Raw genomic sequence first — 13,788 nt, forward strand, 5'->3', positions numbered from 1 at the left:
TTATGGCAAAGATGGCCATTTAAAAGCTGACAGCAGCAGAAGGAAACCCCACAGCTAGCTAGCACTATAGACACTCTGAAAGGATTGGAGCACTGGGGAAACCTGGGGTCAAACAGAAAGCAGGGCCACAGATGGCGGGGCAGGGCTCTCTAGAGAAACAGAACAGATTACTAGAAGGAACTCACTCATGTAACACTGAGAAATCTGAGATTAGCAGTCAGCTAAATAGAGACCTGGAAGAGCCAATGGTGTGGCATTAATCCAATCTGAAGACAAGGAAATAAGAAAAGCTGATGGGACAATAGTCCAAGGGCCAAAAAAATCAAATTAAGAGGCAAGGTTTTGGGTTGAACCCAAAGTCAGAAATCAGGCAGGAATTATGCCTTAGTTTTATTCTGTCCAGGTCTTCAAATGATTAGATGATGACATGTGTTTTACTTGGTCTATTTATGCAAATGTTCATCTCAAAAGCTAGGTATAGTGGCATACTCTGGTATTCCCATTCTTTGAGAGGCAGAGACTAGAGATCGCCATAAATTCAAGGTCAACCTAGTATTGATACTGAGTTCCAGGCTAGCCAGGATATAACAATACTCTGTCTCAAAAAGCAAGTAAACAAACAAAATAACCAAAATTAATCTTATCCAGATACACATCTAGGATATTCTTTGACCACACATCTGGGGACCTGTGGTCCTGTCAGACTGACACATAAAGTTCATCACTGTCTTATTTCTTAACTCTTTCCAGACAGTCAAGATGGCATTGAAAATAATTTGAAACCTAAAGCTGGGCATAATGGCTCACACCAGTAATTCCAGCATTTGAGAAGGCAGGAGGTCATCCTCAGCTACACGGAGAGTTAAAAAATGAACAAAATCCTATCCTAAATAAATAAATTCTTAAACTCTGGTAACAAACAGACAAGTACCAGGCAGAGAAAAAAATGACTTTATCTCACATGAGCAGAGACTCCTCATTCACTCTTATGGTGGGTGCTAAAGCAAGTGTCTTCCCCACTTGTCTGTCCCATGACATCCTAGTTTCCATCATTTCAGAGCTGCCTCACAACAAGGTCTCTCCCAAAGACAGAGAGACAGACAGAAGAAGACAATCTGAGAAGTGACACCTTACCAAGTCAGCTGTCTTCTCTAGTCACTAGAAGCATGCCACCAAATCCAGCTTACACTCAAGGGTAAAGAGTTCAGAAAGATATAAAAATGACTCTGCATATATCTTTTTAAAACCACCAGAGAGGGGCTGGAGAGATGGCTCAGCAATTAAAAGCAGGCTGATTTTCCAAAGGACCAGAGTTCAGTTCCCACAGTTCAGCACATATTTTATAAAGCCACCAGAGAGACCTAAAGAATCTAAGGAAATTAAAAGAAGCCAAGCTAGGTATAGTGATACTCTTTTCTAGTCCAACTATTCCGGAGGCTGAGGCAGATGGACCCTTTGAGTCAATGAGTTCAAGACCATACCAACAAATCAGTTATCTTATCCCAAAAAACAAAACATGGTTAAGTTCTTAAGACATCAACAAGGGAAGGGGTTACAAAGATGGTTCAATGGTTAAGAGCACTGGCTGTTCTTCCAGACAACCCTACATGGTGGCTCACAAGCATCTCTAACTCCAGTGTAGGTGATTAACACCTTCTAGCCTCTGTGAGCACCAGGCATAAATGTGAGTTCACAGACATACATGCAGGCAAAATATGTATACATAAAAAAAATAATAAAGTAACAAAGAAAGACATCGATGCATCCATTTTTTTATCCTCACCACATTCATCAATCCCCAAGTCAGGTTTATGTTAGCTTCCTGATAATGTAAATTCCTTGAGGAAACTGACTAGATGAAAGTAAGAGCTGCCAGACATGGTTGTCACACTAGAGATACAGGCCAGCCTGGGGTACACAGTACAAGAAAATTGAAGGTAATGTCATCAATGAGGGGAAGGGATCCTTAGAGATATCACAAAAAAAGGAGGTCTGAAACTCTAGTTCCCAGGAGTACTAGGCAAACAGCACAATTGCACAGAGAAATAAGCAAAGAAAGCTAAAACCCTGATAACAAAACCCCGAGCCAGAACCTATAGGATCCCTGAGACTGCCCATGACCATTACATATATCAAACTTCACAGATCCATTTTAGTCAGGCATTTCATCACTGTGATAAAGATACCCAAAATATTAACTCAGAAGGAGAAAATATTTACTCTGGCCTATGCTTTGGGGGATGAGTTTAGTGCTGCAGCATGGTACATCACAACAGGAGCACACATTCATCTCACAAGACCAGGAAGGGCTCTGGAGTCCAAAGTCCCCTTCAAGGACATATTTCTACTAGGTCCCATTTTGTATAGGTTCCATCATCAATATAAGTACTAAGTCTTCAACAGAGGACGTGAGGGGTACATTCAAGAATCAAACTGTAGTAGCTACATGTACTGAAAACTAACCTATCCTTCCTTTAGTTCCTTTTGGCTTCTCAAATTCTTTTTTCTTTTGTTTTTTCAAGACAGGGTTTTTCTGTGTAAGCCCTGGCTGTCCTGGAACTTGCTCTGTAGACCAGGCTGGCCACAGAGTTTCTGCCTGCCTCTGCCTCCAGATAGCTGAGACTATAGGCATGCACCACCACTGCCTGGCTCAAATTTTTATATAATCTTAACAAAGGATACTTATACCAGGTGGCAGTGGCGTACACCTTTAATACCAGCACATGGGAGGCACAAGCACACAGATCTCTGTGAGTTCAAGGTCAGCCTGGTCTACATATCGAGTTCCAGGACAGGCTCTAAAGCTACACAGAGAAACCCTGTCTCAAAACAACAACAACAACAACAACAAAAGAATGTCTTCAAATAATGTATGAAACCTGTAACAGGTTTTTTCCAACCTTGCTACAACCTACCTATAATAGACCTCTTTAAAAAAATATGTTACTTCTATTTTTGTATGTGTTGCCTCTATGCATATCTGTCAATCACTTGTGTGTCTCGTGCCTGTGGAGGTCAGAAAAGGGACCAGAGCTTGAGTTTCAGATGGTTATGGATCACCGCTTGGGTGCTGGGAACTGAACCTGGGTTCTCTATAACATAAGAGTTCAGGCATGGTAGTGTACATCTCTAATCCTAAAAGGCAAGAAAGTGAAATGCTCACAACCAGATCTGGGTGGTGGGGGCATATGTCTTGAATCCTAGCACTCAGGAGGCACAGGCAAGCAGATCAATGTAAGTTCAAGGCCAGTCTGGTACATAGTGAGTTCTAGGACAGCCAGAATTACATAGAGGATACCCTGTCTCAAAAACAAAATAACAAGAAGTTCAAGAATTCCCTGGACCACCTAGCCTGATCCTATAAAAACATGAAGGAAGGAAAGAGAAAGCAATTAAAGTCAAAGGTTAAATACTTCGTCCAAGTGTTCAATGTTATTACTTAAAAGCATTGTAATTCAAACTTTAGTTCATAATTTCTTTGTCTCAGCATTATTTACTTTGTAAAAATGTTTTATTGTTTATATAAGGGACTGGTTATATATAGCCAAGTTGGTCTTGACTCTTCAATCTTCCTTGCTCTGAAGCCTGGAATTACAGGCACATAGACACTGCTGACATTCGAGCTAGGTAACGGAGACAGCTGTCACGGCACTGCAGAGTGGGTAGCAGCATTCTCCCACCCGCTAGATACCCAAAGCTTTAGCAACCAAATGCTTCCAGGCTCTGCCAAATGTTCTTTAAGAAACAAAAATCTCCTTCAGTTGATGTGTTAGCTAGGGATAAGAAACAGACTCCCAAGACCCACTCTCTTCAAATGGTCCACATCCTCATGTTTTCATAAACTGCTAACAGTGTATCAGACTATGAACCCACTGCTAGATTAACCTATCGGTGTAAATCAGAGTCCTCACGGTCCAATCCCTTAAATTCCCTCTTCCTCACAACATTGCTGCATTGGGGACCAAGCCTTCACCACATGGGCCTTTGGGAACATTTCAGATCAAACCATTAACAGTTGAGAAGCTCTGCTTTTCGATCTTCATCTCTGTCATTCCAACAGTCACACTATCACCAAAATTAGCCTTCTTGACCTTCAGGGACTACAAATGTCTGGAACCTATCCTTATCACCAGAAAGCAGAGGTAACTACAAATCCTTTGTACATAAACGAAGTTTTCACACTGTCTCATATTTCAGCATGTTTTCCCCATTAATATGAGTTTTTCCCAGTATGGCCATATATTACTATTTTTACATCTCAAGAACCCAGAATTAGAAAAGATTCCAATAGTATTCCAATTTGTTTCTTTTCTTTTTTTGCTGTTTTCATTTTTTATTTAAATTAGAAATGTGAATGCTTCACATGTCAGTCCCAGCTCCCTCTCCCACCCCTCCTCCCTTGTCCCTCAACCAGCCTCCCCCAGCCCCCCACCCAATCTCCACATCATTCCCCAGGGAGGGTGAGGCCCTCCTTGGGGGGGATCTCCAAAGTCCGTCATTTCATCCAGGGCAGGACCTAGGGACTTCCCTATATGTCCAGGCTGAGAGAACATCCCTCTATTTGGAATGGGCTCCCAAAGATCATTCATTAACCATGATAAACACTGATCTACTACCCAAGGCCCCAGTGATTTCTGTGGCCTCCTCACTGAGACTACATTCATGGAGTCTGGATCAGTCCCCTGTTGGCCTCTCGGGCATTAGTCTGGGATTCAAGAGCTCCCCCTTATCTGGTCTGCTGTCTTTGTGGGTTTCACCATCATGGTCTTGACCCCTTTGCTCATCACTCCTCCATCTCTGTCACTAGGTTCCAGGAGTTCAGTTCAGTGTTTAGCTGTGGGTGTCTGTCTCTGCTTCCATCAGTCACTGGATGAAGGTTTTAGGATGGCATATAAGATAGTCATCAACCTTATCATCAAGGAGGGGCAATTAATGTAGTCTCTCCACTATTGTTTAGTTTGCCAGTTGGTGTTATCCTTGTAGATCTCTGGAGATCTCACTAGTGTCAGCTCTCCCCTCAAGCCTATAATGACTCCATCTATTATGGTGTTTCTCATCCTGCTCTCCTCTAATCTTACCTCCACTCAACCTTCCTGCTCCCCCATACCGTCTTGTCACGGTCCTCTGTGCCCCCTCTTTTTCCTGGCTCCCTCTCCCTTCCTCCCATGTTCCCAATCTGCTCACATCTTGCCTCATTCCACTTCTCTCGGGTATAATGCATATCTCTTGGGAACCTCCTTGTTTCCCAGACTCATTGGCACTGGGGTTGTAGTCTGGCACTCCCCTGATCCATGTCTAAAATTCATATATGAGTGAGTACATATCATGTTTGTCTTTTTGTGTCTGGGTTACCACACTCAGGATGGTTTCCTCTAGTGTCCTCCATTTGCCTGTAAATTTCAAGATTACATTGTTTTTTTTTTCCCACTGAGTAGTACTCCATTGTGTTAATGTACCACATTTTCTCTATCCACTCTTCAGTTGTGGGGCATCTAGGTTGCTTCCAGGATCTAGCTATTACATATAATGCTGCAATGAACATAGTGGAACAGACATCCTTGTTGTGTGAATGGGCATCTTTTGGGTATATGTCTAAGAGTGGAATTGCTGGGTCGTGTGGTAGATTAATTCCCATTTTCCTGAGGAATCTCCACACTGGTTTTCATAGTGGCTGTACGAGCTGGCACTCCCACCAGCAATGGAGGAATGTTCCCCTTTCTCCACATCCTCTCCAGCACAAACTGTCATTGGTGTTTTTTTTTTTATTTTAGCCATTCTGACAAGAGTAAGATGATATCTCAGAGTTGCTTTGATTTGCATTTCCCTAATGGCTAATGATGTTGAACATTTTCTCAAGTGTCTCTCTGCCATTTTATACTCCTCTATTGAGAATTCTCTATTTAGTTCAGTCCCTCATTTTTTAATTGGATCCTTTGGTGTTTTGGAGACTTGCTTATTATTTGTAAATTTTGGAGATCAGCCCTCTGTCAGATGTGGGGTTAGTGAATAACTTTTCCCAATCTGTGGGGTGTCTTTTTGTCTTGCTGACTGTGTCTTCTGCCTTACAGAAGCTTCTCAGCTTCAGGAGGTCCCATCTATTAATTGTCGATCTCAGTGTTTGTGCTACTGGTGTTATGTTCAGGAAGCTGTCTCCTGTGGGTACCACTTTCTCTTCTAAGAGGTTCAGTGTGGCTGGATTTATGTTGAGGTCTTGGATCCATTTAGACTTAAGTTTTGTGCACGGCAATAGACATGTATCTTATCTATCTGCAGTCGTCTACATGCCAATATCCAGTTATGCCAGCACCATTTGTTGAAGACGCTACCTTTTTTCCATTGTATAATTTTAGCTTCTTTGTCGAAAACAGGTGTTCATAGGTTTGTGGGTTAATCTTAGGGCTTTCAATTCGATTCCAATTTGTTTCTTAAACAAATTACATATACCAGAGCCTAGAGAGGTGGCTCAGCAATTAAGAGCACTGGTTGCTCTTCCAGAAGATCTGAGTTAGCTCTCAGTTCACACTGAGAGGGGATCTAAGGCCCTCTTCTAACCTACATTGAGTGCTAACCTGCATTTGAACGCATGTATGTGAGCACACACAAAAATAAAAATAAAATAAATCTTAAAAAAAAGAAGAGGCTCAGGACATTCTAACTAGTTACAGTAATAGAGATATCTTTTGGGACAGTGAAATGGCTGATTTGCTGTCAAGTCTGATGACTGGAGTTTGATCAAAACACTGCTGAAAGGGAAGAACCAACCACCTCAAGTTTTCCACATTTCCACCAAGCTATGCACACACTAATACACAAACACACACCAATAACTATAATTTTAAAATGACATCATTGTGTGTGTATGTGTCTGTCTGTCTGTCTGTCTATCTATCTATCTATCAATCATGCTGGGGGTCTGTCCGTCCATGGTGTTGGAGATTTAACCAGGACCTTGCAGAACTGACTAGATTTCAGCGACATGAATTCTACCTATAAAAATTGGACTTTGTTCTAAATAGGACCTGGAAAATCTCTCTATCTCAAAACTACAGCATTATTAACAGATATGTTAAACATCCTAATTTTCCAAAACCAGAGAGAGATCAATTTTCCTAATTTGAATCTCCTTTCAGTCTAATTCATCTAGTAGGGGCATACAATAATATCATATGACTTTCAACCATCAAGTCCCCAACCCACAGGAACCTCTTTCACTAGCCATTCATTCATTAGCACACTAGTTTACTGAGCTATCTCTCAGTACAAAGCAAAATGAATTTTGAAAGATGAACTAAGGGGGGCTGGAGAGACGGCTCAGAGGTAAAGAGCACTGCCTGCTCTTCCAGAGCTCCTGAGTTCAATTCCCAGCAACCACATGGTGGCTCACAACCATCTGTAATGAAATCTGGTGCCCTCTTCTGGCCTACAAACATATGCTGTATACATAATAAATAAATAAATTAATAAAAAAAAGAAAGATGAACTAAGATGAGTAAATGAAAGCTCAAAATTAACAGCGGTAGGTCAGCAGGTGCCTTTGGAGGTACCTCAGCTTTACTTAGACTGAGAAGCATTATGGACTGCTGGGGACACAGTTCAGGTGATAGAATGCAAGCTGTGGGGCTTGAAGAGGTATGACCCCCATAGACTTATGGACTTGAATGCTTAGCCCATAGCGAGTGGCACTGATAGAAGGTGTGGCATTGCTGGCATACATACGTCTTATGGGAGAACTGTGTCACTGTGGAGGCAGGTTTTGAGGTCTCATATATCTCAAGCTGTGCCCAGTGTGGTACACAGTCTCCTGCTGCCTGCAGATTAAGATATAGAACTCTCAGCTCCTTCTCCAGCACCATGTCCTGCCTGCATGCTGCCATGTTTCCCTTTATAAGAGTTGACATGGTCACGGCGTCTCTTCACAGCAACAGAAACCTTAACTATGACACATGCCTAGTATGCGTGAAACCTTGGGTTTAAGTCACCACGATATATAAACCAGGCTGGTTATGTGTGTAATCTTAGCATTTGGAAGGTGGAAGCAAGATAATAGTATCAGAAGTTTACAGTCACCCTCAGCTGCATAATGTTTGAGACCAGCCTCTAATACATACAACCCTCACCGAGAAAACTTCACGGCGAGCTGTAAGTATAGCTCAGCAATACAGTACTGACCTAGCATGCACAAGGCCCTAGGCTTAATTCCTAAAGCTATGTATTTAAAAAAAAAAACATTGGTATTTATTGACTTCTTCCCCCTCCCATGAATAGCCACCAATATAAATATATAGACTAATTATATGACCTAGTTATAATAACTACCTAGAATACACACCAGTTAAGAGAAATCATCCATCTTAGTTTTTACAGTTTAATAAAAGGTTTGAGCAATTTATGTTTAATGTTAGACATCATTGATCTGAGGGATTAAATTTACTAATTTTTTTTACTTTACTCCAAAAAATGAAGAGCCAAACCAGAGTACAGTAGGCTTAATTTTATGCTTTTTTTCTCAAAAGCTTCTTTGACTTAATTGATCTGTAATCCTTTCAACTATATGTGTCTTAAAAAGAGGTAGGATAGGACTGGAGAGATGGCTCAGTGGCTAAGAACACTTATTGTTCTGGAAGAAGACTCAGTTTCCATTCCAAGCATTCGTATGGTGGCTCATAATCATCTGTAACTCCAGTTAAAGAAATCCAACAATCTCTTCTGATCTCCTCTGGCACCAGGCACACATGTGTACACATACATACATGCAGGCAAACATCCATACACATAAAAATAAACATTAGTCTTTAAAAGTGAGAACTGCCATGTTGTATCCAGAAAGGTTTCCTTGTAGTCATCTATTACTTATGGCTGTTACTAGCTTTCTGCTTCCTCTTTTGCCATGGACCTTAAGCCTTGGGTGGAGGGCAGCTGCACATATGAATTCATAGGCATTAAGACAACATGCACAAGACCTGTCAGATTCCAGCATAGAAAAGGTAGAGACACAAAGTCCTACTCCTGTCTAAAGAGCTACTGGCAGCTGAGGGACATTCAGTTTTCTTTAGGGGTAAAGCTTCTAGTGGGTGGCCATGCTCTAGGGAAGGCCACATACCTAAGAGTATAGGGCAGTATAAACCGCACTTGGGGGGAAACACAGACTGGCATGTACACACAAAATTGGGTGGTCTGGGAAAGGGGGATGGATCTGGGAAGAGGGGATGAATATGATCAAAATGCATTATTCAAAATTCTGAAAGAATTAATAAAAAATGATGACAGGTATGCTGAAGAGATGACTCAGTGGTTACATCTCTTCTTAAGGACCCAGGTTCAATTCCCAGCACCCATATGGCAGTTCACAACTGTCTAAACACCACTAGGTCCAAAGCACTTTTCAGGCCTCTACAGGCACCAAGAATGTTCACGGTACACTGGTTTTCACGAGTTCTTTTTTACTTGGAACTTACTATGTTCAGAAATTTCTGTGCCAAGCATTATACAAGAGACTTTGTAATCCTGGGATTGTTGAACTAATTTTCTAGTTTGCTCCCCTGAAGTCCCCCTCCCCCACCCCCAGGCTCAGAAAGAATCCCTCTTCCACCCCTAATGGTACTGAGGATTTAGCTCAAGGCCTCATGCATGCCAAGAAAAGACAACAAATGTGGGAAAGGATCTTTACTCAAGACACAGCGGATGGATTGGGAAGTATTTACAAAGTAAATACTCTTGTACATTATCTTAGCCACAGTTTATGAGCTCACATGCATGTGAGAGGAGGTGGATTCACATTCAGCCAAAATCATCACACGCGTATAGGCTACTACGGAAGGGGACAGCATAGGGAAGGAAAGAGGGATGGAGAAAGCCCCCACTGAGGAGGTGATACATGTGCTAAGTTTTAAAGAAAAGAACAGAGTGACAGTACCCAGAAAGAAAGAATAACCATGTACAAAAATTAAAGAGCAGAGAGGAAAAGTTCTGGAAATGGCAAACAGAAGATAAATTCAACAGTTCACATCATCTTGGCTTACCAGATTTCAGGTCCATCAGAGAGGATTTCTATGGCTACAGCACTAACAGTGGAGTAGAAGCGAAACAGAGAGAGACAGTCCTCAGATGCTACTCTTAGGTGAAACAGAGAGACACAGTCCTCAGATGCTACACTTAGGCGAAACACATGAGGCTCCTACACAAGAAACTCATGATCAATGTATACAGCATAGTGAATAAACTAAAGATTAGAAGCCAGGAAGCGAGTCAGGAGGCTACTATAAGAAAGAGTCTAGCAGTGGGGTAACGAGAAATACATTAGGGCCATCATAAAAAGTAAGTAACACAGCTTTGTAGTATTTTATTTCTAGTTACCACCATTAGAAAGAGTTAAAAATAAAAGTTTGTTTATGTGTGTGTGCATGCATGTGTGTACATGTAAGTGTAGTGGACTTACCCCTATTGCTGGTAGGACAGAGGCGAGGGGAAGGGAGAGAGTAGTCACACTGCAGACCACTGGAAGCCTATTTTACCGCAGAGTCTACAAAGAAGCAACAGGCTAAGCAGTAACTAGAGTACTGCCTGCTACAAAAATATCTTAGCAATAGCAAAAGCTACATAATTTAGTCTAGTGAGATAACTTGGTGGATAAGACACTTGCCATAATGCCTGACAACCTGAGTAAAATCCCTGGGGCCCACAAGATGAAAGAACAAACTCTTGTAAACTGTTCTGACCTCCACACCTGTACACAGTCATACATACATGCGTGCGCACACACTAAATAAATACAGATTTTTAAATTTATTTACTCCAGTACATCTTACTACTCTACCACGTAATCATTAAAATTTAAGAGTGAGAAATCTCACATTCATATTTTTTGGGCTAATTTAAATCTAATTTTATACATGTCTCATTTTAACATTAAATTTATTTAGACTTCATAAAATTTACAGAAGAAATAATAGATTTATAAACCCAAGAATTTTTTTTGTTTTTGATTTTTTTTTTAAATTTAAGTTAGAAACAATCTTGTTTCACATGTCAATCCCAGCTCCCTCTCCCTCCCCTCCTCCCCTGCTCTCCCCAACAGGCCCCCCAGTCCCCCACCCAATCTCCATTCCGATCCCCAGGGAGGGTGAGGCCCTCCATGGTGGATCTCCAGAGCAAACCCAAGAATTCTTAAGACACACTTAAACGTTTTCCAGTGAATGATGAACTTGTAAACTTAAAATAAGATGCCTTCAGCCAAGTAAATGACCTGAGTTTCTGCCAAGGGACCCCCATGGTGCACAAGAACTGAGTATTGTAAATTATTCTTAACTTCCACACGAAATGTCCACACTCAGACATACATACATACAAAAGGAATAAACAAATGTAAAAAAAAAAAAGTAAATTTCATTAAAAATTCACAGTACTGGCTGGGTGGCTCCTTTAGTCCCAGCACTTGGGAGGCAGAGGCAATGGGCTCCTGAATTCAAAGCCAGCCTGGTCTACAGGGTGCGTTCTAGAACAGTCAGGGCTACAGAGAAACCTTGTCTCAAAAATAAAAACAAAAACAAAATTAAGAAAAAGAAATCACAGTACTGGGATAAAAACAGGCAGATAGATCCAGGGACCTGTTGACTCAGTACCCAGCTTAGTCAAATGGTGAGCCCCAGGTCCCAGTGAGAGCGCCTGCCTCCAGAAACAAGGTGTACACTCACTAGGAACAACAGTAACTGCAGACCTTTGGGCCCCACATGGGCACACATATATGTGCATTTACAGGAACACACACACACACACACACACACACACACACACACACACACACACACAAAGTCTAGTTCCGTAGGTACGCCAGCCAGCCTGTGGGTGGTCAGTAACTCTATGTGACTATGACAGTGGACACTTAGGACTAAAAAGTAATGAAAGTATTTGGCTACTGTCTACTCCCACCTTGCATTTAGCTCCTTAATACTGAGGATGTCTGCATATTAACAGACAACTTCCAAAGTATTCATTGTGAAAATGGTGCCACTGGCCATATCCTTACTACTGTATAGCTTACTTTCTCAATTCCAATACCAAGATAGGTATAAAAAAGAAAATCTTCAAATAACTAAATAAAATTGTGCCGTAGTATCTAACATATGAAATACACTAAAACATGTGGGATGAACAGTCTTTTTCATGGCCCAAGGAATAATTCAGTTTCTGTGGCCTATGTAAGTCCTTAATAACTATTTTTGATTAATCATTTAAGTTTATTAGGCTTTATTTTTAAAAAGCCAGAAAAATATTTTCAACTATATATTAGAAGCATTACAGTATAGTGGTTAAGAGCAGAAGCCTGGAATCAAATCCTAGTTATTAGATGTGTGATCTTGGCAAAGTATTTGTCCACTCTATGGTTCAGTTCCCTCTTCTGCAAAACTGTGCCTCAAGGAAACAATACCCAGAGAATTTATATGCAACACTTGGCACACAGTAGCTGTTCAATGAACATCTCTGTTAGAGAGATGCCAGAGAAGTTGAAATCATGACTAAAGCTGAAAACTAGGCTTCTTAATTTTCTGTTTCCTGCACCACATACCTGGGGGTGGGGTGGGGGTGGGGCGATTTGAAGTTCTCAATAGGAATATCTTCCGTGCAGTTGCATCCACTGAAAAAGACCTAAATAAGAAACTTCATCTATTGGCCAACCATGTCATTATGCAGCACAGGGGCAGCCAAGCAAACAGAAAAAACACGACGCTAGAGAGGAAGGCATCGGCCTTACCTGCTTTTCCGTTTTCGGGGTGGTTTCTCCACTGTGCCAGTCAGTCTACAGACCAAACAAATGAGACCTGTAACTAAAGGAGCGCACCCCTCGGCGTCCCTAGCCTGTGGTGCACTCCGTGCACACCTTCCGGGGCCACGGGCTGACTACAGGTTGGCCGTCCCTACCCGACCTTACAAACCCCTCATGTCGGGTTCCCTTCCCTCCCACGACAGAGGAGCCCGGGACTCACCGGTCCCCGAATGCCCTCGGTTACGCGCCCCAGTGCTCGACTCCCCCCAAGCCACCCGCCCCGCCGGCCTCATTGTCTGCCCGGAGCCGCAGGCCCCCCAGCTCCCCTCGGCCGCAGCCCCGCCCCTCGGCCTCGGGCCCCCGCATTCCTCTGCCCCCGCTGGGGCGCGCGCCCTCCGCTCTGCCTCTCGCGTCCTCGCTCCCCGCCCCGACGACTTGCTCGCTCTCGGCGCCCCCAGACACTGCATGCCTCAGGACTCGGCCGCTCCCGGGCCCTCTCCCCCGGCCCCCCGGCCCTAATCCTCCGCCATGCACCGCAGCCCGCCCCACCTGGGGGCCAGGCGACTCCGCGGCTGCTGGGACTGCCGGGCTCCTCTGACCATCCGGCTCCTGCTCCGCCGAGGGGAGCTGCTCCGGCGGCCGCAAGGCTCGCTCGGGATGCTGAGACGGCGGAGGCTGGAGTAGGCGGAGAGACGGGAGGAGGGCCTCGCGCCTCGGCCAGGAGAGCCGCGGGGCCGGCCCCATCCGCGCCTCTCCTTGGCTCCTATTGGCTGAGGCTGCAGCGTGCCCGAAAGTCCGGCCGCCGATTGGGCGCTCGGGCCTTCACGTCCCGCGCGGCCCACCCCCGAGGTTTGGTTGAGACTGCAGGTGGCGGCAGAGGTGCCTTAAAGACTGCCAGCAGAGCGGGAGGAGCCCGGCGCGCCACCGTGCGCCAGAAAGAAGGAATTGCAGTTCGGCAGCAAACACCTGCTTCCAGGTTCTTGGACTCTACATCCTGCATCCTGGACACCTACTAATTACACCGCTTC

The 13,788-nt window shown here is 43.4% G+C and overlaps 1 protein-coding gene across 3 annotated transcripts in view; it reads right to left on the bottom strand.

Annotated features, from left to right (window-relative positions):
• Scai (suppressor of cancer cell invasion) overlaps nucleotides 1-13,462 on the bottom strand; it is a 121,856-nt gene extending 108,394 nt beyond the window's left edge. Inside the window, exons 1-2 of one of the 3 annotated variants that reach the window (XR_005873206.1) lie at nucleotides 13,310-13,462; nucleotides 12,749-12,793 (exon numbers count right to left, since the gene is read on the bottom strand). Coding sequence is in view for 1 of the 3 variants with exons in the window: in XM_040735715.1 (XP_040591649.1) it covers nucleotides 12,749-12,793; nucleotides 13,310-13,362 (98 nt within the window). In the remaining 2 variants the exon portion in view is untranslated. Of the gene's footprint in view, nucleotides 1-10,435; nucleotides 10,762-12,748; nucleotides 12,794-13,309 lie in introns of those variants that run through there. The other 2 variants (XM_040735715.1, XM_040735717.1) reach the window with 2 other exon arrangements.
• Between the last annotated feature and the right edge of the window lie 326 nt (nucleotides 13,463-13,788).

This window comes from Mesocricetus auratus, unplaced genomic scaffold (assembly GCF_017639785.1).
Source record: "Mesocricetus auratus isolate SY011 unplaced genomic scaffold, BCM_Maur_2.0 Super-Scaffold_100047, whole genome shotgun sequence".
Classification (NCBI taxonomy): Eukaryota; Metazoa; Chordata; class Mammalia; order Rodentia; family Cricetidae; genus Mesocricetus; species Mesocricetus auratus.